Consider the following 26,540-nt stretch of genomic DNA (forward strand, 5'->3'; position numbering starts at 1 on the left):
GAACAATCTACTATTCTCTTCTCTCTATAGCGGGTCAGGATTTGGGAGTTGACGGAGGGAGATGCGTTTGAAGGATGTGATAACACAGGAAAGTCGTATTTTAATTAGCTATAGTACCGATTTCACTTTTCTAACCAGCAGTAGGACAAACCCCATGTCCCAAAACACCAAAAGAAACCAACGAAGGAAAAAAAAGAGACTCGTGATCATTCATTTGTTTGTTTTTTCATCCATTGCACATGTCCATATGCATCATTCATTGCCAGTTCTGTTCATCCGCAGCACTGTCAGGGAAGAAAGACCGGATAAACTCCCCGCCGATTGGGTCATAGGGGAAGTAACTATCGCCGGACTGCGACTCGGCAGTCAGCGAGGACAAAAGTTCCGATGTTGACATGGAGGGATAGGTCAAAAAGTCCTGCTGGACGGGCACCTGAGACGTCACCTGCGCACCCCAGGGATCATCAAATTGAGGAGGGTGCTGGCTGATATCTTCGGATCGATTGGCGTTCTGGGGGACTTCGGGTTCGGGGTGATATTTGGCCGACGGCATATCGCTGATATCCAATTTCATTCCCACGGCTAGTCTTCGCATAGCGACGTCACAGAGTTGCCATCCACGGCGGGAGGCGACGCTGTGGTGAGACATGTCGTAAAGCCACCGGATGGATTTTTTGGCCAACTGGACGAAGTTCGCTTCATCGCTGGGCAGATGAACGGAGCCGAATGATAGCTCCAGAAGTAGTACCGTTGCCGCCTGCATGAGATAATGCAGGATGCACCACCACGGGCAGATCTGGTACAGCTGGACGGCATTTGGCTCATCTGGGATGAGGTCAAGCATGCGTGAGGCAGACTCGAGACTAATCACGGCCATTTCGTGGCTGAAAGTCGGTCTTTCGGATGGACCTTTCTGGCGCGCGTCGCGCTGGCAGAGACAGGGACGTCCCAGTGTGATGCGAGCGCTGTAGTAATGGAAGGCCAGGGATAGCTTTCCGCGCAGAAGATCCGCACCTCCGTCCTCCTTGCGGGTGAAGTCAAGAGCAGGTGGGAGAAGAGAATACCACAAATCGACTCTGGCTCTCAGTTCACCGATCCGATTCTCCATATGCGGCCATGGTACCATGACACAATCCACAGAGTATACCTTGTTGACGATCTCTTGAGCGACCACTGTCAGGTCGCAAAAATAGGTGTACGCAAGCCCGAAAGATACAGGGAGATTCGTAATCCACTTGGATCCCGGGGATCGTTCTTTAGTAGCCTCTTTACCATTTGCTGGGTTGAGCGGCATGTGTCGAACCCATGAACTGGCCATCACGCTGTTGATACGATCATCACGAAGAGCCGAGTCATTGAGAACTTCGGCAGCTGCTGGCTCGTCTAGTTGATCCTCGTCGAAGGGGATCGGTAATGGTGAGGTACACACGCCATCAAGAATACATGTGGCGCGGCCGGTCATGATTCCCAACATGTGTTCGAATGTGTACAGGCACCACCAGACACGATAGCGAGCCTCCTTGGAAACGTTCGGTGTCGAGATGCTGCTATTCTTCATATTGATACCAAGTGCGATTGCAGATCGCACCGCCAAAGCCGAGATTCTCCATGCCCTATACAGTTTTAGAGTGTGTTTAGTCAATTGACTCAAAATAACTTACCGGTTAATCTGATCCGATGCGAGCAGGTAGAAAGCAATCAAACCCTCTACCTGGACTTGTTGGAGATCAGGATGACTGAAAAGGACATCGCCATTCAGGCTGAGAATTCGTGCCCGAGTCAAATACACCAGATGGTCCTGGGGATCTCCACGCCACGGCGCATCCATGAGGTGGGCGTGTTTCGCAGAAATAGCAAAGATCATATTCAGGATGGCCAGCCACTTGTCACCGGGACGAGCAGCAGAATCATAGAAGGTCTGATATTGTGCCCGGAATAATGGCCGATTGATGATAGGATAAAATGGGTGGACAGTGGTCAAATAATCCTCAAACAACTGATCGGCCAGCTGGCGAGGCGGCATGTAATATGTCTGCACCGGTCCAGGCGCAGAGATGTCCATGTCATCCAGATGGTAGTTGACTGTATGCAGAGTAAAATCACCGTCAGGGTTCTGATCGGTTTGAGTATTCGACAGCCGGCCTGGTTTGCCTTGGGCACGTTGTTCTGCCTCCTGTTGCACCCGCTGCATCCAAGTGATCTCCGAGTTTTTGCCCAGGTACCCGGTCGCCCGTGTGTGTTCATCCCTATTCAGGTCCTCTTCCACCCGGTCGATGGCCTCCAGGGATCCGATGGATGACGGGGAAGAAGGCTCCTCTGCTGCGGCATCCATGGCGTCTTGGGGGGTGGCCGAATGAGACTGGGCGCTGTTTGAAGAATAATCCGGTTCCAGACCGTGCTGTTTCTTGTTAGCATAGGATGTTTGACACAAAAGGGTTGAAAATCGCACCTTATCCAATAAGCTCCTGATCCGCTCAGCAGCCTTGGTTTCGACCACGCCTCCCAAATCCTTTAGGAGATTCTCATAGTCTGTCGCTTTCTCCGACAGCTTTTCTACTTGCCTAGAGGCCAGATTAGCTTTCAGCTCCCTTTTTTCCTTCTTGCTTCACAAAACGTGCGCCTACTTTTTGGTTCTCTCCTTCCAACCCACGGGGTACTGACAAGTGACCCTCAGCTCGCGGCATTGTCGGCAAATCGGGGTATCACCACTGCATTTCGTCTTGCGCTGTCTGCACGATTCGCAAGCGCGGGGAACCCGACGGTTGAATCGCGGGGCGGCAGATCGCTGACGAGGGATCGCTACTTTCGCATTCGAGCCCGCTTGGCTTCTCGCGTGGTCATTGGCTGTTCTCGCAGTTCGTGTTGAGGCGATGGAAGGGGTTGTCGAGGTTGCAGGAACGTTTTCGCGATCTGGCAGCACCGGCGGCAGTTCGCGCTGCGAGGCCACGCCGTCCACGCCGTCCACGCCGTCACCCGGAGGGTTATGGGGTGGGTCTTCTATTGTCATGATAGCGGCGTTTTTTGGGCCGGAGTTGGGACCACGGATGGTGTCGGGAGAATTCTTCGAAGGTGAAGAAAATCGCGAGTCTAGATGCCGTGACGCAATGAGGCGTTGGCCGAGCCAATGATGGGCTGTGGTGTGCGGACGACAAGCGATGCGGCACAAAGGAGTGCTACACGGGCAGCATCCGAGTGGTTCTTGGCACGGACAGAATCACATAAAGATCAAAACTAAGGTGATGAAGTCCAGGTGGCGGAAATACCGGTGCAGGGTCCTACTTGAACGGTAAGGTTGAGGATGGCTTAGGTAACACCTCCCCGGTCCATGGGTCCATTCTACGGTGACAAGCATTCTTTTGGTTCAACCAAAGCTGTGTATTGCAGAGATCAGGAATAAGGCGCTCCACTTTTTGCCCATCCAGGGCCAGAACCCACCAAAATGTGTATATGTACAGGAGAATTAGTCGCGAAAAAAAGGAGGAGAGACATGTACAGGGATCCAAAGCGCGCAAGAAGAACAGGCAGATCCAAAATCAACAATAAAATGGTGTAAAGGGTGGAAGGTATCAAGAGTGGCGAGGGAGAAAGGACTTTAAATTTCTCCAAACATCTCGTCGAGCTCGTCCATTTCGACGGACTCGGGGTTCTGAAGCTCCCGCCACGAGTCGAAAAAGGACTCGGTCCGGGGATGCAGGGACAGCTTCTCATGCGACTCGGTTAGATCGGACATCTTCAAGTCCACTTCCGAGAGCTCGCTGTTCAGCATATCCAAGGAGCGCTTCAGTGTCGACACAGGAGCCTCGGGAAGGCTGATCTGTGGAACGGGTTTCTCGGCATCGATGACTGTGCTCGTGCCAGACGAGAGCGACGATGCAACCGAGGTGAGCGACGGCGACGGCGAGGTGCCAAACAGTGCGGTGGCAGCGGCTTCGTCCGAGTGCTCAGACATGTCCGTCATGTGAGTAAAGTAGTTGCTGTACTCTTCCTCGGACATGCGCTCAGCCGGCGCGAGGGATCCACCGTCAACAGGGGAGGCGCGCGAGTCTTCCATCGCGCTGAGTTCCTCCGACAGCACGGACAGGCTTCGGTCTGTCCGGTTGGCTTTTTCCTCGGATGCGCGCTCGCGCACTGCGCTGGCTGTCTGCGTAAATTCCTTCTCGTCACCCTCCAGGGGTGGGGAAGCCGCGCGGTTCGAGTGCATCAGGCGCGCATGGTTATCGAAGATGGAGTCGGCAGAAGAGGCAGAGGAGTCTTCTCCTTCTTCAAAGTCAGGGGAAGACAAGTCGACTTCAGGGCTGGGGCTACGCTCTCGCGCCATGACATCGTCTTCATCATCCAGGCTGGATACACTGGGAGTGATGTTCTTGCCGTCCACGGTGACCAACAGATCGTCCGAGTTCTCCGGGATCGGTTGCCGGGAGCAGGTCGTAAGATAGTAGTACACCTTGCGCGGATGAATGGGAATGAGCTCCTTAGCGACAGGACAAGGAGCAAGCGCCGTCCACGGGCGCTTCATATATGCGGCCAGCCGCGACGAGAGCAAGGCAGCGGGATTCGCCGAACTGGGGAGAAGATTAGCACGTGAATTTCACAACGAAGAAGAAAAAAAACATACTTGGCGACATTCGCATTCAATGTAATGAGTACTGCAGCCAGCTCCTTCACCAAGTGTGGGCGATTCCCCGTTTTCTCTAGTTGATCGATGGCGGCGACCACGATGTCGTCGTTGATGCCTTCGGTGTCGATCTTCGGCGCAACCCCGTCCATGGGCGACGGCGGCGGTGTATGCTCGTAAGCGGTGCGCCGAATTGCGCGCATGGCTGTGGAGTCCTTGTAATCATTGGCGGAGGATGGGGACGGCTCAGGCGATAGGGAGCCTGAGTCGTGCGACCTCTTGACCTTTTTTGACGGAGGGAGATCGTCGGTCGCGTGCGACTTGGAGAAGGACGGAGAGCGGCGAGAGGAATTGGGGAGGTGGATGCCCAGGGATGGGAGCGATAGCGACTTGCGCCGAGTGTTGTACGGCATATTGTGATGGAGGGAAGAGTGGTGGTAGTGATGATGATGTCGGTTAGGAACCGGGGGAGGCGGGAAAGCAGGAGAAGTAGAACCAGGGGAGGCTTGTTCACTATTCAAAGGAGAGACGATGGATAGAAAAAGGGAAGACAATAATAAAAGGGATATAGATAATAGAAGAAGAAGAAAAGAAGCACCAATAATAATAATGAAGAAGATGAGGATAAAGGGGAAGGGGTAGGAGAGAAGAGAGGAAGGGTTATCGAGATGCGACGGACGGACGGACTGGAGCTGCGCTGAGGAATCTCTACGATGGAACCGGTGGATTCCTCTTTTTTTTTTTGTTTTTTTTTCCTTTGGGTGGTAATGGTATTACCAGTATGTTTCATTTGGACGGACAGGGCGAACTAACGAACTAATCCCTCTCTACTTCACACACACCGCCAGAATTATTGATTGATTGATTGACTGATTGATTTTGATGGCCCAGTTCCCTCCCGTCCCGCCCTCCTGCAGCTGCGACATCATTATGATTCTCGTGAGGTCGATGGCAACAACACCCTCGCAAATGCCGGTGGAGCGCTGGAATGAATAGCGCATTCCCGGACGGGGCAAAATTGGGTCTCCATGTGTTTTTTCGCCTGCGAAAAAATCCACCCGGCGACTCCATCGCTGGCCCTATCCCAATCACCGCCCGTCGATGTGAAAAATAAATCGACCTCCCGATCGCCTGATTGGCAGCGCTACGGATAACCCGGGATGCATGAAACCTGCATTCGATCTGTCAAGTCGTTGCTAGGCAGACTTGTATACAAACACCTCGGTTAGGACAATACTGAAAGAAAAAAAGCTGACCACTGGTTCTGGGAATCCTCAGAGATCTGCTCCGACAGTGCTCAAAATAATGATGCACGACAAAAACTATTGCTTTGGCCTCTCCTCTCCCAACTTCGGCCGGCCCTAAAACATGATCCCCTAGCGTCACCGTTTGGGAACCAAGAAAGACATAGCGAGTGGGTCCATCCGCGTATCCAAAGTATGTATGTCGGGTGTATTTTATTACGCTCGGGAAGACAAGGAAGAGCCTCGCTCGCCACTGGTGATGCAGCTATCCGCCTGCATGGCCACAGCGGACGGCGATACCGATAGGAGACATCAGATTCGTAAATTTTATATAGATCACCTCTGATTTGGTGGTTGCCATAGTGTGAAGAGGGGGAGGAAGTCTCGCTATGAAGACCAGCCTACTCGGGGCCAGCATCCTTGCTCATCTTTTCGTTCGAAGGATCATACATACCAGCCCATACCGACGACGGCGGGCATCAGAGAACCCTAGTTAGGTCCGGGACACATGCCGAGCACAAGTCCCTGATAGAGTATCTCGTACACATTGTACAGACACGGTCAGCGCCCGCAGCAAGGGATTCGTTATTGAGACAAGCCACCGGATAGGAGCATGGCTGGGCGAGGCACGGGCTCGACATGATTCACATTCCAGCATTGTTACCCGGCCATCGCTTAGTTATGTAGCGATCTCCGATGACATCGTCAAGCCGACACCGTGGAACCATGGAAACCACGGTGCCATTGTTCAACTCCGGCCGAAAGTAACATCTAGCTAGATAAAGCGGCTTGGACATAGACGCGATTTAGGGAACCTATAGCCCATATTTAATCTGTTTGTTGCACGGTTCCTACAGCATGCAGCGGGTAGGATTTCTCCGCATCTCCACAGAGCCTGGACCTGCATTCAGCTGTTGGTGAGTTAGGTTAGAGGATAAATTCGAATCCTTAGTTATCCTCCCCGGGCCCCCCTGATGTCATCACAAAGGCTTAGTTAGTTATCAACGCCGGCCCAACTCCGCGCTCTGTATTCCCCCGCAGCAGCCACTTCGTAATACATGTGAGAAAAAGAAGGTTGGGTTTTGGAATTCTGGAAAACTTCCTCTCCAAAACTCAGTGGAAACCTTGGGCCAGATAGTTAACTGGCCTAGCCAGTTCCCGTGTGCCTCGATTGTTTACTCTTTCGTATCAATTGAAAAGAAAATTCCTGGGGCAGATGCAGACCGTTATGATCGTATATAGCCCCCAACGCTACAAAAAGAAATTGATAGCTAAAAATTGTGTGGTTGGACATATGGAGTGGAGGGGGTGTGCTCGGACCTAGCCCCAAATATATATCGACCAGTCGAGTCGGTTCCAACTGTCGCGGCATGTGAACATAATCTCATCAATCAGGTTTTTTGTTTTATTTCCGATGCACTGGAACGATATGTGGGACAAGTCCTTGAGCCCAATACTTCCTTACTGTGGGTTTAAGAAATTGAGAGAATGGGTAGCACAGGTAAGCCATGAACAGGTTCAAATCATACTGTACAATTATCATGGGGGATATATACACTTTATGGATATCAATGCAGTTATTTATACACAAAACATCTCAATTCTCCACCGGACCTGGCCTGTCTCGTCAGGCTCAGGAGCCTTCTCAACGGGTTCGTCTTGGCGAAGCTGTCAGTCTCGCACAGACACCTTCTCTGACGGACGAACAGGCCACCCTCCAACAGGAGTATACCAACCGTCCACGCCACGGTCATCGAGCGCATGGCTTAGCGCATCATTGTGCTGCAACGCGGAGGGCCAGATGGCTTTCCTCTCACGCATACGCGCAACATGACCATTGGTTTCACGATCAATCTGGTGTTCGGCCAGACCCTGGCGCAAGAAGGTTTCGACGCAAAAGTCGAGGACACCCTCTGGCACTGTCTTGGGGGGTTTGCCCCAGTCTCGGGTGGTGCGGTAGACTGTCTTGGGCTTGGGCTTGGCTTTGTAGAAATGAAGAGATTTTAGCATGTCGGGAGTCGCAGCGTCTGATAGGGCTTCCAACTCTCTGATCGCGGCCTGCGCGATGATGCGGGTAGTGTCGAGATTTGGGATGACAAGTTTATTCTGGACACTGGGGTGCCATTTTGGATCCAACTGCGGATCACCTTGTTGATGATTGCGCTCCCGAGCAAGTTCAAGGTCAACACTGCCATCGTCTAGGCCCCTGTGGGGGTACCGACACCACCTGCCATAAACCCCTTTGCCGGAATAGCAGCCATATCCATCCACAACGGCGGCGAGGAGGACGTTAAAAGAAACAGTGGTGATGTAGCCGATCGTTTCCGGCTTGACGGGGATGTATTGGAGGCTAGCCGACTTGAAGAGTTCCCGGAAAGAGCCCGGAAGCGACGATAGCAGACTGTACATGCTATAGATCGCCCTCTGTTGGAAGCGATTTGTATCGTTTCTGCCTTCGGGCGAATTGAATTCGCCGCTGAAAAGACGGAGGAGGATATCCTGAGCTTGTGCCAGACTGTGCTTCTCTTCCTCGCTGACGGCAACTCCTTGAGACTCCTTGTGCAAGATGGAGGCGTCCCGTCTGGTGATTGCGGCGGCGAGAGTAGCGAGATTACTGTATCCCCACGACTTTGCCTTGCGGTCTCTGATATGTTGGAACATCTGAACCACGCGGTCCCAGTCTCCCACTGAAATCTCATAGTCGAGGACCGCCTTGAGAGTGTTGAGACGGAAGGGCATTTGGACAGAACGAAGGACTTGATGAGCAAGCTGTGAATTGTGGGTGGCAGCGGCAAAACGGAGAAGCGGTGGTGTTAAAACTTGCTCGCCATAAGCACTGGGGGGGATCGAAGGGCCATCCACATCATCCGAGAAAAGCAGCCAGTTGCCAAAATCAAAGGCCCGAGAAGTGGTAGCCAGCTCAAGTATTGCGGCATGAGTGACATTTGACACCTGTGGAAGGGATGATTTAAGTGAAGGAAAATGCTGGGAGTCGAAGAACGGGACCTGTTCGGTGCCAGACTGCTTGAGTTGCTCGAAAAACGTTTCCGTGCGGCGCACTGTGCTGGCATCATCGATGTTCCGCAACCAAGCATATTGGTGAAACGCGTTTGTTGTCAGACAATCCCTGGCATAAGCCCTGATGTTGAGTTCGACCAACCCAACCATGGTCGCTGAATCATTGTAAAACTGGGCCCTTGTCATGCCATCCAGATGCTGCACCTTGGTCAACTCCTCGCCATCCCATGCTGGCACAACCTCATTATGTAACCGCAAGATTCGCTCGAGACTGGCAGGATCATTTTCGGAATCAATCGCCCCGCTCTCAAGGAGTTGAACCGTATGCCAATTCGTGGCCTTAGTCGTAGGTCGAAGATCACGCGCAGACTTGATAGGATCGATCAAGGAATCAAGATGGGAGGAAAGTTGAAGAAGCCGCGTGATACCGTACCCCTTGGTCCCTATCTCATTAAAGGTGTTGTGAATCAGGCCATTTCGAAGAGAAGTAACCACTTCAGTGCTGATCGTCCGCTCCCCAAGCCCACGGAAAGGTGGTTTGTCTTGACTCCGGGAGACGGTGTCACTATTCGGACGGCGCCAGAACTGTTCTGTGCCAATGTTTGTTTGCCGGACGATGTCCAAACCCCTCAACAGAGGCGCCCAGCTCTCGGTCTTCCAGCGTTCGTTCTGCGTCATCATCTGTTTCACCAGCCATGCCCCTTCTGTGGGGAATCCGTGTTCCACACAACACCACAAAATGAGCTCCAACCAAATCTCCGGACCGAGTTCTCGAACTCCCATTTTGAAGGGCAGGTACGGTGATTCTTCTCCAGTCTCTGCAGCCCTGGCCGCCACAGCAGCTTGATGCTCCAACCACGCTGCATCAGAAAGAACACTCATGATATGTCCTGATAGCAAATGCAGTGTTGGTGGGCGAAAAGCAAGCAGGCTGGTATCCGGATCATGGTATTGGTACACTCGTTCAGAGATCAAGCCCGAGTGATGTAACCGTGCAAGGATTCGAAAGACATAGGACATGGCAAGCTGGGATTCCTTCGGAGGCCGATTCGCAGCTTCTAGAACCAAAGATCCAAGAGTCTGCCAGACCTCCGCCATGAGGAAGTGTGAAAAGACCTTCACGGTGGGTGACCAAGTTAAAGCGTGGAGGGGGGTCGTCGTATCTGGGGTGATGACGTTAATCAAATGTTGGCTTGCGACTGAAGTCATGTCGTCGAGCGATTTCCCTGAACCTAAGCTCCAATCAAGATTCGAAGCCCGCGGAGCGGTCATGTAAGGAGCCAGCAGCTCATGCGCATCGACAAGACTGTTCAACATAGCATGCACCGCTTCCCATTTGTTCAAGTTGAAACCCATATGCACCAGCGGATCCAACTGGAATCGCTCTCTGAAGCGATTCATCCATCCCGCCAACGAAGAAGCTCGATCAAAATCCTCTTTGAACACTTCAAGTGAGTTGCCTGCTTGGTGTACCTGCTTGGTACCCGCTTGCGAAGGAGGAGGCAGGCATTTCTCCAGGCATGGAATCCAGTGCTCGAGAAATTGTTGACGCTTCCGAGATATTGGCGGATAAAGCTTGTGGTCAAATTTATACCGGGCACAGAGGTTGTTGGCTTCCGCGAGAGTGTATTTGGCGATTGTGTGCGCGTCGGGTCCGCCGGATATCGAACGTCTGGCAATCAGAGGAAAGGATAGCCTGCGGCCATATCGGAGGAGGCGGCCGGAGTGCAAACACCTTTTCATGACCTGAAAGGTGTTTGTGGTACAAGGAACTCGAGGAACGCCGCGGGCCTGTTGTGACACATATCGGGGTCGGTCACGCACCAGGCATACCGGGAGACAGTAAAGGAGTGAGACGAGCGCCGGAATAAGAACGGGAGAAGAAGTTGTGAAGCAGCGCGACTCGCGCAAAATGTCTGGCGCTGACTCATCATAGTGGGCCAATCAAGGAATGCCGATTGAGTAAGTACCCGATACTTCAAATTCTCAGTCATCTTCATAGTCAAGAAAGTACCCGTTACATTCTATCGAAGTATAAAAGCGAACAGTCTGCAGGATCTAAGGAAATAATGGATTTAAAAGAAAGTACACATTCCTATACAACTGATCCAGCAGGCATAGAAAGAAATCAATCTATAACGAAACCGATTGGGTCTCTTCTAAGCCTGGACAGCGCGCCAAAATCCACCTTTACGGGCAGCACTGGTGGGAGTTCCGGTGGGCGTGGGGACCGAAGACGAAGACGAGCCCGACGAGTACGGGAAGGCAGGGGGAGGGTAATCGGGGAATCCTCCAATAGGATGGGGGGAGCTGGTGCCAGTGGGAGTCGGCAAGCTACCAGTCGACCAGCCGGAAGGAGCAGGGCCGGTGGACGAGGGCCAAGAGGTCAGAGAGCCCGTGGGAGTGCCATGGTGCAGCTGAATAGTCTGTTAGCAGATGGCTGAGGTATTTAAGGTGCACACAATACTCACAGGCAGGCGGAACGCAGCAACCGGGGCAAGGCCACAGGCTGCAACGGCGAGGACAGCGGAGACCTTCATGATGATTGAGTAGGAAGTAAAGGAATGGAATGAGGATATGTCCAACAACAAGAGAACGAATGTGCACAGCACTATGGGATGGGACGAAAAATCGTAGGGCAGGGAGAGATTTTATGCCATATCCGGAGCCCCATTATTCTTGTGTCTTATCATGGGCCACCGCAGAATTGATGGGTCAAAGTCTTAGTCGTCGCCGCGCGGTCACCGATACGGAGACGAGAGAGGGAAAAAGAGAGATGATCAGCGTCCAAAGTTTGGTCCAGAGCGGATATTCGTCAGTCTAGCAGGCGGTAGTTAATTGTTCTCCATCCGACGATCGCCTATAAGGCGGTACGGAAGAATTCAGCGGCTCGTCGAGCATGGACAAGCATCATGGTGGAGCGTAGACTGGACTGGGTGTCCAACAAGGTACATCAACGCGAAGCCCAGCGGCGGCAAATAGTAAATTATTGGGCATTGGGTCGATGGCCGGTGGAGTCGGCGACCAGCAGAATCGAGAAGGTGGTTGAGAGGATCAGCGACTCGCGCCGGAGAGAGTATGTTTCGGCTAAAGCAAAAGACGCAATGACGTGAAACCAGGGACACGCGTGCTCCACCGATCCCTGTTGATCGTTGGCCGTGCGGGAGCAATAAACATGGTTATTCACCCACCCAGTGGAGAACGACGATCCTCACTTCCACTCCTTATCCGGACGAGGGCTTTTTTGGATCTTCCGCAATAATAAGAGGGCTGGATTACTGGGGTATTATTGTACACCGGCAAGCAAGAACTCCATATAGTCCGAGTAAGAGCGCATGAAAAAAGACGATCATCAATCATGAGACAAAACACCGCGCTCACGGCTCCATCGCCACATCTTCCGACAGGTGGGCATCGCCGCCCAGCTCTTGTTCCACTTCGTCGACCACAAAGCTCTCGTAGTCCTCTAACCCCTTTTGAACATGGACCTTGAAGCGGATCACATCGTTCAGCATATTCTCGACATTGGTATGCAGTTCCTCGCGCAGTGCATTCGCTCGGAGCGTGAGCTGCTCGTACTCGATGTTGGTATTCATCTCGCGCTGCTCCATTAATTGCACACTGTCGCTCAGCGTAGCTCGCATCTTGGCCAGCTCCTTCTCCATCTTCTCAATCTGCGCGTCCGAGGCCGTCTTCTGCGTGGTGGTGACTTCTTTGGTTCGCTCAAATTCCTCCTCTGCGGCACGGCGCCGGTGCTCGAGAGCTTCCACCTCGCTCCGTTTCTCGTCCATGGCCTCTTTAATGTTGTCGAGCAGATTCCGACGGTCGAGATCGTCGTCGATGTTGCGCTTCCGCCGTTCATTGATCTCTTTCCGCAGGGACTGCAGACTGTTGCGGATGCTGCCCCGAAGATCCAGATTCAACAGATGAGCCGGGTGGTAGCCAATGAAAGGCTCGGCCAGTAGACGATCCCCATCCGACGAGACCCGGTTGGGATCGCCGCCCACCTGGGACCGGGAGAAGATGTTTTCGTTGACTTGGAGACTGAGCTCGTAATCTTGACCCTTGGCATTCTCGGCAGACGGGGGAATCAAACTCGTCTGGTAGCCTAGCGTATTGTATGTCTTGACAATCTGTTCTAGATCCTCAAGTTTCTGACTCGCCTCAGACTCCTTCTCCATGACACGGGCATGGGTTTCCTCTAAACGAGCCATGGTGTCCTCGAGGCTTCGCTGAAGACGCTCGCGTTCCGTATTCATGCGGTCGATATCCTGGATGGTGATGCCTTGCCGATCCACGCTTGCTTGGAGCTCGGAACGATCTGTCTCGGTCGCCTGGAGATCTGCGTCGGTTTTCTGGATCTCCTCTTCCAAAAATCTGATGCGGCTTTCATACTTTTCAATTTTCCCTTTGACGGTCTGGTTGTACTCCTCAAATTTCTTCTTGTCGCCTTCCAATATCCGGTAGGTCTTGTCCAATTTGGCCATGTCGGGTGCATTCTTCTCCATATCCTCAATCTGATCGCGGAGGTTGCGATTCTCTGCTTCCAACGCGGCCATCTCTTGTTCGTATCGCTCGTTGCCTCGCGCAAACTCCTCGGACATATTTTCAATGTGCGGAACCAATCGTTTCTCGGCAATCTCATCATCCTCGTCTTCGCCCCCTTGGAGCCAGTCATGATAGGCCCCGGTGAGGAAACGATAGATGATTCGATCCCCGGTGACATCGACACCCGCTTCGGCGCACGCGACATCGTAATCTCCCATCACAAAGCGGTCCATCATCTGCGCCAACTGCATCAACCAATGCAGCATGCCGAGGAATGTCGACCAGTTCTGGCCACCCACGGCCGCGATTTGCGATTTTGTAATGCCCTTTTCGTAAGGGTACCGCAACTGCTTCAAAATCGGTGGCACTTCAGAGTCCATACTCTTTAAGAACTTGTATCCCGGGTCAATACGATGGTAGAGCCACTGGAAGATATAATTGAAATCTTTTTGAGTCGGCGAGCGAAGAGTGTTCTGACCCAGGGAATGCTTCATTTCCAACTCGAAGTTGTTATGAGTCAAGTACTCCAGTAACTCCTGTCCAATGCGGGTCTGGAATGCGCGATCCCTCAATGGTCGCGGGTCTCTCGGGACGCCTGCAGCGGGAGGAACTTGGGCGAAGAATGACTGGTGGCCTATAGGGCCCCCATTTCCGGTTGATGGTCGCGAAAACACGCTGCTTCTGCGCTGAATATTCTGAGATGCGGAGTTGGAGGCTGATCCAGGCGCGTAGCTCTGCCGACCCGCACTGGAGCCATGGAGCATGTTACTCGATACGGAACGACGGACAGACGAGAGCCTCGCATCCTGACCGAACCCCCCGGAAGAAGCCCTCGCAAAGTTCGGCTGCTGCGGTCTGCTCGTGGAGTTGAGCAGCGAAGTCGAGCGCGTGTGTTGCGACGTAAACGGTGGGTTCTGAAATCCAATGGAACTGGTGCGTTTCATGGCGGATGCGGGCTGCGGGATTGCGGATAAGTTCTGGACACTCCCGAGAGTCTGTGTCGCGTTCGATGGTTAGACATTTTCACGTGCACCAGAGGGGGATTCCGTACTTCTCGAGGGCGCCTGATGCTAAACAACCCAGTATCTTGCGACATGGTGACAAGCACGCGCCGCGATTGCGGCGGATAGGAAAATCCAAATCAAACAGTCGTGGAGATACAGTACACGATACCAAATTAAAATACTGTCGCGCAAACAATGCCCGAAGGAACAGGGTGGGAGGGAATCTGTGAGGCACACGAGGGTTGATGGGGTGATGATTATTATTGGGGGGGCGCAAAGAGTCGTTGTAAACAAGAGCGTGCCACTTCCCTTCCCAGCAGGCGGTGTGTCCAACCGGGAAAACCATTCGACCGGGCGCAGAATCACGGGATCGCTCGGCCTGGGGAAACTGTTCCGAGGTCCAGCGGCGTTTGCCGATAGGGATTCACCCCCAGCCATCTTCTTGGACACACTCTCTACTTTATCCCTTCACGCGCTGGAGCTGAAAGAGTCGATATCAACCCTCGACCACGATGGCCCCGCGCGAGGAGCTGATTTCCTCCGCGGTAAGTGTTCTCCTAAGGCGGTACCCGCTTTCGGCTTGATGCTAACATGTGCGCGCCCAGGTTACCTGTATGGACCAGGATCCGAAACGTCGCATGGTGGTGGGAGTGCTAACACCGTCTAGTCTTACAGGATCCGTCGGTCGCCTCGTCGCCTGTTGAGAAGAGAGTCGCGTTCTTGCAATCCAAGAACCTGACGCAGGAAGAAGTCGACCTTGCCTTGGCTCGGGCGAGCGAGGACCCCTCTGCCGCCGCCACCGCTACAGCATCATCACCGCAGGGCTACTCCTCGCAGCAAGTTGCCTACCGACCATCATCACAACCACCCCAAGGATATGGCTATCCCCCATACGGTCAATGGCAGCCGCCACCAGAGTGCGTCGGAACCCAGTGCTACCCCGAGACTGAAGCTAATGAGGTCTAAAAAGGCCGCCAAAGAGAGACTGGCGCGACTGGTTTATCATGGCAACGGTGATGGGAGGAGTGGGATATGGAATGTATTTTGTCGCCAATGTATGCCTCCCTGCAACCTCAAAAGCTAGCCGGATACTGATATTGCTCCAGCGGTATATCAAGCCCCTGATTGCGCCACCGACCCCGCCTCAACTGGAGCAGGACAAGGAAAATATCGATGAACAATTCTCTCGCGCATTCGCGCTGATTGAGCAGCTCTCGACCGATACCACAGCCTTGAAGGAAGCCGAGGACGCCCGGACTGAGCGCCTTGACTCGGCCCTGAAAGACGTGGAAAGTGTCGTGGCTGAATTGAAGAGCTCGTCACGTCGGAGAGACGATGAAACTCGCCGTATCAGCGACGAGGTGAAGTCTCTGAAGGATGCTATCCCCAAGGCTCTGGAAGGTGCTCGCGAAGGCAACGAAAACCGGTTGAAGGAGCTGGGTAGTGAGCTGAAGAGCTTGAAAGTCCTTCTGGGTAACCGATTGGGTGGCAGCGGTACCAGCACGCCGGCTGCTGGTAGAACCGTCGGGTCCTCCCAGCCCGAGACCCCTATCACAAACGGCGCGCCTGCATCCGTCGAGGATGAATCACCGGCGCCAGCGCCAGCGCCTGCAGCGGCCCCTCCGGCAAGCTCCACCGCAACCCCCCTCCGCCTGCTCCCGCCGCCAACAACCCCCTGTCGCAGCTCGGACGCTCTGCCTCTATCCCGGCCTGGCAGATGGCTGCCGCTAACCGGTCTAAGAGCTCCTCGCAGTCGACTCCGGCCACGGGCGCTGACAATGCGACCAGCACCAGCGAGCAAACCGCTCCTCCCAGCTAAAAGACTGGATGTATATTGTTTCGCTTTTTCTCTTTGATGTATCTACCACAATGGAACTGAAGTACCGTCTTCACTAATAGAAAGAGGTTTTGTCTGTCAAAATCTGTAAAAGATAGATCATAAAGAAGACCCACGAATAGTTAGGAGGACAAATATTGGGTAGTTCAGCGAGGAATAGCTGACGATAAGATAAGCAATCTTGTCGCATCGATCCAGCCGTCAATTTCTCAGCTTCTGCATCTCACCCCCATCATTGCGACACAATGCCTTCGCCCAATCCCTCCTCACATCTCCATCCCTCCCCACCGACCGCCGCAGACTCTGACCATGGCCATCACCGCAGTCATCACCGCCACCGACACCACCGAGACAGCTCGCGATCGCGCTCCCCACACCGATCTCACAGACACCACCGAGATCGCCATCGGCACCGTCATGACCGAGACCGTGAGCGCGAGCGAGACCGCCCTGGCAGACGGGACAAAGAACCCGCGAAACCCATGCAGCCCGTGATCCTTCCGCTCCAAGCTCGCGAGTTGTCCAGACGCGACTTACCAGTTTACGAGCCCATGTTTGCCATGTACTTGGATATCCAGAAGGGAATCTTCCTTGAAGATCTAACGGAGGACGAGGTAAAGGGACGATGGAAAAGCTTTGTGGGGAAATGGTAAGAAGGCTCCAGACTGTCCTTCTAACCAATCTCTGATGGGTTTTAGGAACCGCGGAGAACTCGCTGAGGGCTGGTATGACCCTGCTACGCTGGACAAGGCCCGCAAGAGCGCCGCCGAACAGCCGATGCCGGGTCCGAGCAGAGGTCGAGCCGCATCTCCAGATGGTACAAAGGGCGGTACGGAGGCCCCGGAACACCCAGCAGACGAGGATAATGAGGACGAAGATTACGGACCGGCTCTCCCACATTCTGGTTTCGAAGTAGGTCGATATGGACGGGGTGCACCACATTCTGGCCCTACGATCCCAAACATGCAAGATCTTGAGCTGAAGAGAGGTAAGACTACAGCAACCTGGTTACAGGCCAATTCGCTCATCTAGTTGCAGAATCTGCCGTGGAAGACGCCATTGCCGCACGCGACGAGTCACGACAGCAGCACCGCGCCGAAATACGCTCGCACAAGTCCGCTGTCCGCAACCTAGAAGATGAGATTGCACCTCGCGCCGAACCCGGAACACGCGAGAGGCAGCTCGAGAAGCGCAGGGAAGCGGCTGCTGCCAACAAGGCATTTGCCGAGGCTCGTGGTGGATCACCCGAAGGTGCGCGGGACGAAGAGCTCATGGGCGCGGGGGACAATGATCTGGCTTCGTTGAGAAAAGAGAAAGAGAACGAGAAGCGGAAGAAGAATGAGCGCGAGATCCGGCGAGAGGAAATACTTCGAGCCCGCGCGGCAGAGCGAGATGAGCGTGTACAGAAGTATCGCGAGAAGGAACAGGAGACTATGGGCTGGCTTCAGGCGTTGGCGAAGCAGCGGTTTGGTTGAGATAGTGTGAGGAGTCAACCAGGCCAACAAGACCTTTTTGATGAACCGCTCTAGTTCATCATGCGTGGGACCACTACTATCTGTAGCGCACCAGATAGATCCGTCAGCCAACTCCTGACCGACAAGGGGTTTTTCAAAGCCATCCGATCCATTGGGACATACCTCCCACCCACAATCCATGCCAATGAAGTAGAACGATCACTGTCCCCGGGAACACCATCAAACTAAGTCTCGGCGGAAGATCAGGAAGAAATACCAACTCTAGGGTAGTATTTATTGAGGCCAGTTAGGATGAGTATCGAAAGCACGGAGAGTGATATAGTTAGCCTCTTCCGAATAAACGCGTGGGGACATTGTTCTCCCGGCGTGGGGAAACAACACTTCACCTCTGTCAGGCTCACTATGCTGCGACGGAACCTTTGCAACCCGAAGTTCCCATTCTTGGCCTCCTTCAGACGCTCGATGCACACACAGCCCCTTCAAAAACAGCACGCGCTCCCCGCAGCTTATTACCGAGGCGGCACCTCGCGAGCCGTCTTCTTCAAGCAAGAAGATCTGCCTGCCAATCGCGCCGACTGGGCTCCCATTCTCCGCGGGGTGATTGGCAGCCCCGACCCCTATGGCCGACAGCTGGATGGCCTCGGCGGAGGCATCAGTAGCTTGTCCAAGGTGTGCGTAGTGGGCCCATCGACGCACCCGGACGCTGACGTCGACTATACCTTTGTCTCGCTGGGGATCAAAAATAGCGATGTCGACTATTCTAGCAACTGCGGCAACATGAGCAGTGCCGTCGGTCCCTTTGCCGTTGATTATCGGCTCTTTGCGTTGCCAGATAATAACCTCGACTCAGTATCGGTGCGCATCCGTAACACCAATTCGGGCAAGATCATCCATTCCTCGTTTCCGGTTGTCGATGGCGAAGCGGCTTCTAGTGGTGATTTTGCCATAGATGGAGTCGCTGGTACCGCTGCTCGCGTGCAGCTCGATTTTATTGACCCAGCCGGCTCGGCGACAGGAACATTGTTACCTACCGGCAGTGTGACGGACGTCTTTGACGGCGTCACAGCGACATGTATCGACGCCGCCAACCCCTGCGTCTTTGTCCGAGCGAAAGACCTCGATGTGGACGGAAACCTTACTCCAGACGACATCTCAGCACACCCAACTCTCCTGTCCCGGTTAGATTCTATCCGCCGTCAGGCTGGGGTGAAAATGGGTCTAGCAGAGACACCCACCGCGGTTCCCGGCAGCATCCCTAAGATCAGTCTCGTCTCGTTTCCTTCACAGGCCAGTGCCTCAAAAGAGCTAAATCAGACACCTGCGAAGGTCGATCTCCTCGTCCGAGCTCTCTCCGTGGGCCAGCCGCACAAGGCAGTACCCATCACCGTCGCCTTGGCGCTGGCCGCTGCGGCGCGGGTGGAGGGGAGTACGGTGGCGGATGTTATTGCGGGCAAGAAACCCGTAGATGGAGCGGGGATCACGATCGGTCATGCCAGTGGTAACCTGCTGGTTGGCGCTGAGTTCAAGGCAGATGGCGGGTTGGCGTCTGCGACAGTGTTTCGCACCGCGCGCAGGCTTTTTGAGGGACGGATCTTTTGGAAACCATGACATATATGATATCGATCGTGAAACATTTACACCGAGGATGGCTTCGCTGTGTATCTGTATCTATGAGGCTTTCGCGAGGGATATGGAAGATGGCCTAGATACTTTACCCATAAGAGCTTGCAAGCGGCTGCTGTTTTTAAGGGATGCCCCAGTTCTAGCTCTCTTCTCCTTCTCTCCCTTCTTCAGCTTTGTTGTCCTTAGATGAATACACTCTTTGTCTGATCAAGAACTAGTTTTCGTTGCAATGTCAATGTTTATCAAGAAGCCTGTCTGGTTTGATACCGTTTGGAGTAGTTAGGTATCATCTTCATCTTTCCCCATTAAGAAAGAGGCCCCAAAATATTTATTAAATTACAGGATGAGACTTTTCGCCGTGATTAGGACTAGGCCTCTTGCCGTGAGACTTGTGCTCACTGGCCGGCTTAAGCAACCAGAGCGAGTCGCCAACAGAGCCGTCGTCACCCCGAATGTAGTCCCATTTTAGAGCAGTGGAGTTCACAACGGTCATCTTGCTGAATCCATACTCCTTCGTGTTCAGAACAGCAGTGATGTTGGTCAGGCCCTGGCCGCTGCTGAACTCGCTGTGGCTCTCGATATTGCCTGCCATACCGTTGATGATGTGGGTGATGGACTTGCCGGCGTTGGTGTGGTAGGTGTTCTTGTCCACGATAGAGGCGGTGTCGATGGTACCATTTGTGCCGAGAGGGTATAAGCGCTCGTACCAATGAATATGACTATGGGTAATATTATGAGTCAATACGTTCTCTGTGGGAATAGGCAAAGGAAAACTCACCCGGAAAGATAGGCGTCAACACCATACTCAAGCAGGAGACCCTCGAATGCCTCACGAATATCCGTCATGTAGGAAGAATAGGCCGAGCTGTACATCGGACGGTGGCTCATGACAATCACCCACGGAGTCTTCTTGCGGTCTACACTGGCGAGATCCTTCTTCAGCCACTTGTACTGGGCATAGGACTTAGTGTCCTTCACGCTACCCTCGACAGCTCCAAATGGACCACTGTCAGTAATGAAGGTCTCCGACTCAGTGGGAAGAGTCTCATCGCCGGAGACATCCTCTGCAAAGGACCACTCGGGGCTATTGGCAAAGTCCGTCTCGCCATCGATGGAAACGAAGTGGGCCAGACCATAGTCGAAAGAGTACCAGAAATTGCCGACACCACCAGTCTCGGCACCGGGCATGTAGAAACGGTGTTGGAAAGCAGTGAAGTTTCTAAAAGAGGGATTAGGCCTTGCGTTGTCTAGTGTTTGGCAGGAGATCTTATATACCTCTGAGAAGGCGGGCAGCTGTAGTAGGTGAGGTTATCCTTGGAAGCAGTGCCATTGGCAATATCGTCGTTGAGATAAGCAGTCAGAACGTTACCAGGGCCATCGAACTCGGCGCAGGCAGCCTCGTGATTGCCAGGGAGAACCATGTAAGGGATCTTCTTGGTAATCATGCCCATCCACTGCTGCCAGAGATCCCAATTGGACTCGTACAGAACGCTCATATCACCACCCTCAGGACCACCCTGGTTCGGGATCTCACCTTTTGGCAGGGGCTTCTTGTACTCATTCGTAATAACTCCCCCAGGGAGCGAGCTGCTGGTGCCATTGTAGCAAACTGGCCAGTCATCCTCACAGGCCATGATCCCAGAGGACCAGTCGTCGGCATAACTGATATCACCGCCGTGCCAGGCAAAGGCGGCGCCCTCGTTGGCAGCCTCCGTCAGGTACTTGTGGGTGCCCTGGGCATTGGTGTACCCCATGTCGTTCAGTACAGCCACGGTAAACTCCTTGGGGTCACCAGCTTTCTGGGCCGTCTTGAAGCTCAGCACCTCGGACTGGGTGGTGCCATTGGCAGCTGGGATCTGGTAATAGTAGGTGGTACCAGACTCGAGATGGTCCAAAGACACCTCGTGGAAGAATTGGCTGCACTGCGTGATGGCCTTGAACTGCGAGCACGATGGGGTACGATCATAGCTAGGATGAAGTCAGTATAGATGATGGCATTGCGAATCCTGAACCTCTCACGTGTGGGTATAGCCGCTTGCGAGCTTGTTCAGTTGGCGGGGATGACTCCCCCACTTCACCGACGGAGCTTCGCTTAGACCAAAAGGCGTCTGATAGTGAATGTGAATGCCTTCGGGCAGATACGACAACGAGATCACATTGACATTGTTGGTCGGGTGGGAGGTGGCCGGCTTGACAGCCGGCGGCTCGACCAAACGAGGGAAACCCTTGCCATTACCATTAATCGTAGGATCAACCCAGTCGCCGATGGGCACTGCGGGGCCTTTATAGGGATAGCGAGTGTCGACCGCAGGTCGAGCATCGACAGCGGCGGAAAATGCTAGCAAGATAGCAGCAGTGGTGGCCTTCATGGTGAGAGAGAACTGAGCCCATGGCACATTCTATGCCGCGAGGCCTGCTTTTAACCGAATCGACTACATGGCAAGCCACCAGCCCGGGTCGAGCCGACCTGTTATCATAAAAGGTTGCATCGTGGACTACACGTGCAAATGCTTAGGTCAACAATTGGCGATCGCCAGGTACTACGCACACTAGTGAAGCCGTCGGTCCCTGAGAGCGGGGCCCATTAGTTAGGACACGGATCCCGGTCGGGGCACTGATTGGCCTGATATCCTTAAGCCTTGTGGGGGGGGGGTGTTTGGGTACTGAAATGCTCTCTAGGTGGTTGGTCTAGGGGCGATAGTGCACGGCTCCTGTCATTTTAAAGGGGTCCTGTGTCTGTATTTTCTTATCTCTGGCTATACCCCGTTTCAACCGCTTCTAGCAAACCGAATGGTATTGATAGGTAGTCTGCAGAAGTTATCTAGGCACTTCGTTTAGCCGGAATTCCCGTGCCCAGTCAATTGCTACATCCATTCTCTGGTCAGGGAAATTGTCAGACCCGGGGATGGGTTTCCAGTAGCGAAGTGCAATAGAGGGGAAATTTGCTTCGGAGGTTTCCGGTGCGTGCGACGAAGGCGTATAAACACATTAAATCCATTGTAATAACTTAGTCTATTATGCCACTTTTGTAAACTCCAAACCTTTGTATAGCCAAACCAAAACACCTGTCTAAGCACGACGACCCAGATCCAGATCCGCCACCAGCTTCAAATCACCCTGTCCACCAGCCCCCAGACCAAAGAACGGCTTCACCGCAACATCAATAGTCTCCTCAAACAATCTGCCCACAACAACCTCTTTCAGATGCTCTCCCGTCTGCGCAAAATCCGGGAACGCATTCAACTCCAACAACCAAGCACACCCGGCGCTATCAACCAAGAAATCCACCCCAAAGAGCTCAAAGGCATTGGGCAACGTCTGAAAATGCACCATCATGCCCCGTGCAGCAGCCTCAAAGACCTCACCGGTAACAGCGCAGATCTGCTCGAAAACCTTTTCCTTCCAGTCCGCATCCAGACACGGAACGTGGTGGTCGAGATCCCAGAATCGACGGACGCTACCTTCGTTGCTGCTGCCGCCTTCTTGGAAGCAGGTGTTGGTCAGATGGCGGGCGAGATCCTTTACCTCGTCGTCTTCTTCGTGCGGAGGACAGTAGGGCTTTGCGGCGAAGAGGGCCAGCATCTCCTTGAAGACGTAGACTTTTAGGGCACCGGTTGCGAGCACGTACGTGCGAATGTGGAATTTGCGGTTTGAGGATGAGGGCAGGAGGAGTGGCGGGTCGATGTAGGGTTGTGCGAGGAAATGGCGGAGTTGGGAGGTGACCACGCCGGCGTCGTGAGCGGCTTCGTAAGAGTCGGGGTTATCCTCTTCAGCCTCGTCATCCGAGTCAACATCCCACTCCTCGAAAATCTCGCGCAGTTGGTCTTCGGTACTGAAGAGGCGGATCCCCTGGCCACGATCACTCATCCCGGGCTTGAGGATCCACCACTCCTTTTCGGAGTCGGGCCGTTCTTCGTTTTTCTCCAGGCTATCGCGAAGCTCGTAAGCCTCCAGTAGAGCCTCATCCAGGAACTCGGCGTAGTCCAATTCGAAGTCGAACGCCGGTTTGAAGTGGCGCTGTAGGATGCTCTCCGGATGTTTGGAGACCCAGTTGGAAATCGTGTTGGAGAGGTAGTGTTTTCGGATCAAGGCTTTGCGAATGACGTACGCGTTCGCCAGAGACGTCGATGGCCGCGACAAGACATGTTCGAAGTCCAGGCGCTCATATTCACGGTATTGGAAGACAAGGCTCGAAGCATCGGGGAGATCTTCGAGAGAAGATATCCGCTTTGTGCAGGCTGCGTCACCGAGGCGGCGAGTCAAGGCTTGCTCGACTAGGGCTTGCACGTAGGAATCGTCGCAGTCGACAATGGAGTAGAGCGTGGGCCGGTTAGCGGATCTACATGGTGCCAACCGATTAGAATAACTTCGAATCCAATAGGTATAGGGGAAGCATGACGATGTCTATCAGCTAATCCAAATATCTAAAGTGCCAGCCACAAGTATATCGGAAAAAGCACATCTGTATCATGCCAGAATCTCCACTCACAGCTGAATCTCCCCCGAAATCCCGGGTGCGTGCATAAAACTCGCCTTCAGCGGCGTGACACTGCTAAAGTTAGCGCCCAGTGGTGTAAATAAAAAGAGGTGGGCCAACAATACCTAGTCATTTGCTCCTTGACTGCCCAGCCATCATTCCCAGGAACACTATCCTCCACACTCTGATACACATCCTGGAAGTTAGGCGCCCACTTGAAGTTCTTGTGCTGGATCCTGTTTTTCCGGGCTGGCTGATCGCTAATGCAGGTCGCATCGACGTTCTTTCCAGCCTCACCTTCACGCAGCATCTGCTCCTGCAGATTGGGGTCGTCGTTGGATGCTGGGTCGGCCACTTGGAAGCAACTCCCAGACTTCCATGTATTGTGCAGCATGTTCGTGTAGAGAACCTTGTTCTGGCTGACGCCGGGTTCGAGGGGCACATTGACGCTATAGAGGTCGACGTCATCGGCCCAGTGGGAACACAGATACTCAATCAACCGGACCGAATGGCGCGATGCTTCTGCGATAACCACGGGATCATGATTGCGAGAGCTGAAGGCGTACGACAATGCAATGGACCGTTTCCCACACAAAGCGCCTTCCATCGCGGCGCCAATGGTTCCACTGGACAACGCGAACAGCGCGGTGGAGTTGCGGCCGTAGTTTGGGCCTGAAACGACCACATCAATCGGGCCTCGGTCCTGGAAGTAGTGAAATAGGCCGATTTGGACACAGCTCGCCGGGGTCGAGTCAATCAAGATCCATTCGTCGTCCTCGGCATCGTCATCGCTGCTCAGCGGCAGGTGGTGTACTGTACCGTCCTCCTGGTGTAATGTACCCGGCCGAAAATAGGTCGGTTTCACTGAGGCACCGATCATATGCGCTTTCCCGATCCATGATCGCTGTTGATGCGGGAGAACTACCGAGACGGTGTGGCCGGCGGACTGGAGCGAGTGGACGAGGGAATGGACGTAGGGCGACGACTGATTCGACGGAGGCCCGTCATCGTTGGTGACCTATGTTGCGAGAACATAAGCGGGATTTTCGGAAAACTGTTCTCGATCAGTAGTCAACTCACCAGGATATGCATTGGGCTTTACTGATTGGGAACTGGAAGAATGGAAGGAAGAAAAGAGCGAAGTCGGAAGTGCCCCGCCTTCTTGGGCGGAACACCAACATTCATGCATTCGGGAACGGGAACTATGGATGGGTATATTGGGCAGCAACTGAAATCCAACTAAACAAAAAACATCACTCGGGCTCGTCTCTGACATTACTTCGTCGTTTCTGTACCCCACGAGCCTCTGCGCTTTCTAGGCCAGAGCCAACGCCCGGATCATCAGACGGAAAGCTCCGAAGCAGAGCACTCTCCTCCCGCTCCTCTTTGATGTTAGGTCCAGGGGAAGTAGAACTATCTTCGGGCTCGTCCTTGATGCTGTTATGATCTTCATCCTTAATCGTCTTTGTAGGTGTTGCTTCGGATTGTAGGACGGTGTTCAGAAGCAGCCAGGTGAGGCTGGCCGAAGCCATGGAGAGCATCCAGAACAGAGAGCTGAAGATGGCGAAGGAAGTGAGCTTCCAGTGGTACATGAACCGTCTATCCTATTGTCAGCTTTGGATATGAGTAAAACCCCAAAGACACCTACCTCATGCCCGTAAACCGGGCGCGAAATTGCACCCGGGCACTGTAGACTTGCATCTTATCGTCGCTCTGAATTTCTAGGCGTAGACTCTGCGGCAGGTTGCGCGAACCTCGAGCGAACTCGACCTGCTCCAGCATTGACACTTCAATAGTTTCGGCTTCGCGACGCCAGCCGACCACGTAGAGTGGCAGGCGCGCCATCCTTCGAGCAACGTCGACCAGCGGGGAGGTATAGGTCAAAATAGCGGGGCGGCGGGATTGCATGATCGGATTCGCGTCCTTGACTGAGCCTGGGAGCACTGCTGACCCCGGTCGAGAGTATAGGGTGAGGTCGATCATGAAGTTGCCGGTGTCGAGGTTTGAGGGCGTGCGCGGCAACTCGAGTGTCACGGATACATCGTAGGGCTGAAGTGACACAAATTCCGAGTCGAAGGAGGCCGTTCCCCAGGGATTGCCATCGCTGTTCGAGTTAGAACCCTTGAGGTGTCACCGAGGCGCAGCTAACTTACCCAAATTGCAGGTGCACCACGCGTTCCAATCCAGCCGCGGGGATAAAACGGAGATAGAAGATGGTGTAGGCAACCACCGAAACTCCAACCAGTAGTAGCGATACGCCAATGAACAGCAGAGTGTTCAGGTAGAGGCGCATGGCCGACTTGGAGACCAGCGCGCGGAACGGCGCCAGGAGCGCATCCTATTGCCCGTCAGTAAGACCAGTAAGCAACCCAACCGACATCACTGATATAACTACCATTCCAAGATCTGCCGGACGATCAAGTTCGGTACCATCGTCGGAGTACTCAGAAGCCATCTTGAAGGGAGGTGGCCGGGGAAGTGGAGGGGTGACAGAGAGTCCGAGCTTAGCTTTGGCAGCTTTACCTCACAAGCACGCAGCAGCAGGGATGGTGCCTCGACACCTTAGGCACCAACTCCTTCCGCCTTCGACACCTGACGAGCCCCGGCAACCTCCAACGCCCACTCTCTGCTCTCCATCCGCTCATCCATCCCTTCATCATCCCCCCATCCCTATCTTCTTACCCCCACCCACACCCCCC

At 53.7% G+C, this 26,540-nt stretch overlaps 11 protein-coding genes across 11 annotated transcripts; 4 read left to right on the top strand and 7 right to left on the bottom strand.

The window, feature by feature from the left end:
- Positions 1-256: 256 nt before the first annotated feature.
- N7510_010992 (Zn(II)2Cys6 transcription factor) lies at positions 257-3,007 on the bottom strand (the record flags this gene model as incomplete). The annotated part of the gene is made up of 4 exons (XM_056982917.1): positions 257-1,613; positions 1,662-2,398; positions 2,450-2,561; positions 2,625-3,007. The coding sequence occupies 4 exons, from the start codon at positions 3,005-3,007 to the stop codon at positions 257-259; spliced, it is 2,589 nt and encodes an 862-aa protein (XP_056828411.1).
- Positions 3,008-3,592: 585 nt separating this feature from the next.
- On the bottom strand, positions 3,593-5,028 carry N7510_010993 (uncharacterized protein; the record flags this gene model as incomplete). Its single annotated transcript, XM_056982918.1, has 2 exons — positions 3,593-4,562; positions 4,616-5,028. The coding sequence occupies 2 exons, from the start codon at positions 5,026-5,028 to the stop codon at positions 3,593-3,595; spliced, it is 1,383 nt and encodes a 460-aa protein (XP_056828412.1).
- A 2,502-nt stretch (positions 5,029-7,530) lies between these two features.
- N7510_010994 (uncharacterized protein) lies at positions 7,531-10,620 on the bottom strand (the record flags this gene model as incomplete). The annotated part of the gene is made up of 1 exon (XM_056982919.1): positions 7,531-10,620. The coding sequence occupies one exon, from the start codon at positions 10,618-10,620 to the stop codon at positions 7,531-7,533; it is 3,090 nt and encodes a 1,029-aa protein (XP_056828413.1).
- A 416-nt stretch (positions 10,621-11,036) lies between these two features.
- Positions 11,037-11,417, bottom strand: N7510_010995 (uncharacterized protein; the record flags this gene model as incomplete). Its single annotated transcript, XM_056982920.1, has 2 exons — positions 11,037-11,294; positions 11,349-11,417. 2 exons carry the CDS (start codon positions 11,415-11,417, stop codon positions 11,037-11,039), a joined length of 327 nt encoding a protein of 108 aa, XP_056828414.1.
- An 837-nt stretch (positions 11,418-12,254) lies between these two features.
- On the bottom strand, positions 12,255-14,369 carry N7510_010996 (kinetochore-associated Ndc80 complex subunit NDC80; the record flags this gene model as incomplete). Its single annotated transcript, XM_056982921.1, has 1 exon — positions 12,255-14,369. The coding sequence occupies one exon, from the start codon at positions 14,367-14,369 to the stop codon at positions 12,255-12,257; it is 2,115 nt and encodes a 704-aa protein (XP_056828415.1).
- A 572-nt stretch (positions 14,370-14,941) lies between these two features.
- On the top strand, positions 14,942-15,395 carry N7510_010997 (peroxisomal membrane protein PEX14; the record flags this gene model as incomplete). Its single annotated transcript, XM_056982922.1, has 2 exons — positions 14,942-14,974; positions 15,105-15,395. 2 exons carry the CDS (start codon positions 14,942-14,944, stop codon positions 15,393-15,395), a joined length of 324 nt encoding a protein of 107 aa, XP_056828416.1.
- Positions 15,396-15,433: 38 nt separating this feature from the next.
- On the top strand, positions 15,434-16,285 carry N7510_010998 (uncharacterized protein; the record flags this gene model as incomplete). The annotated part of the gene is made up of 1 exon (XM_056982923.1): positions 15,434-16,285. One exon carries the CDS (start codon positions 15,434-15,436, stop codon positions 16,283-16,285), a length of 852 nt encoding a protein of 283 aa, XP_056828417.1.
- A 290-nt stretch (positions 16,286-16,575) lies between these two features.
- N7510_010999 (uncharacterized protein) lies at positions 16,576-17,741 on the top strand (the record flags this gene model as incomplete). Its single annotated transcript, XM_056982924.1, has 3 exons — positions 16,576-16,757; positions 16,965-17,182; positions 17,281-17,741. The coding sequence occupies 3 exons, from the start codon at positions 16,576-16,578 to the stop codon at positions 17,739-17,741; spliced, it is 861 nt and encodes a 286-aa protein (XP_056828418.1).
- A 402-nt stretch (positions 17,742-18,143) lies between these two features.
- On the top strand, positions 18,144-19,349 carry N7510_011000 (DUF453 domain protein; the record flags this gene model as incomplete). The annotated part of the gene is made up of 1 exon (XM_056982925.1): positions 18,144-19,349. The coding sequence occupies one exon, from the start codon at positions 18,144-18,146 to the stop codon at positions 19,347-19,349; it is 1,206 nt and encodes a 401-aa protein (XP_056828419.1).
- A 355-nt stretch (positions 19,350-19,704) lies between these two features.
- On the bottom strand, positions 19,705-21,733 carry N7510_011001 (purple acid phosphatase family protein; the record flags this gene model as incomplete). The annotated part of the gene is made up of 4 exons (XM_056982926.1): positions 19,705-20,083; positions 20,143-20,583; positions 20,640-21,332; positions 21,384-21,733. Coding segments are annotated over 4 exons (1,863 nt in total), but the record flags the coding sequence as incomplete, so codon positions are not given.
- Positions 21,734-22,433: 700 nt separating this feature from the next.
- Positions 22,434-26,296, bottom strand: N7510_011002 (Survival protein SurE-like phosphatase/nucleotidase; the record flags this gene model as incomplete). The annotated part of the gene is made up of 7 exons (XM_056982927.1): positions 22,434-23,703; positions 23,854-23,913; positions 23,967-24,859; positions 25,137-25,440; positions 25,490-25,945; positions 25,995-26,179; positions 26,237-26,296. 7 exons carry the CDS (start codon positions 26,294-26,296, stop codon positions 22,434-22,436), a joined length of 3,228 nt encoding a protein of 1,075 aa, XP_056828421.1.
- Positions 26,297-26,540: the final 244 nt, after the last annotated feature.

The sequence above is a fragment of the Penicillium lagena genome, assembly GCF_028827675.1.
Source record: "Penicillium lagena strain IBT 129212 chromosome Unknown utg000008l_segment0_segment0, whole genome shotgun sequence".
NCBI classification, from domain to species: domain Eukaryota; kingdom Fungi; phylum Ascomycota; class Eurotiomycetes; order Eurotiales; family Aspergillaceae; genus Penicillium; species Penicillium lagena.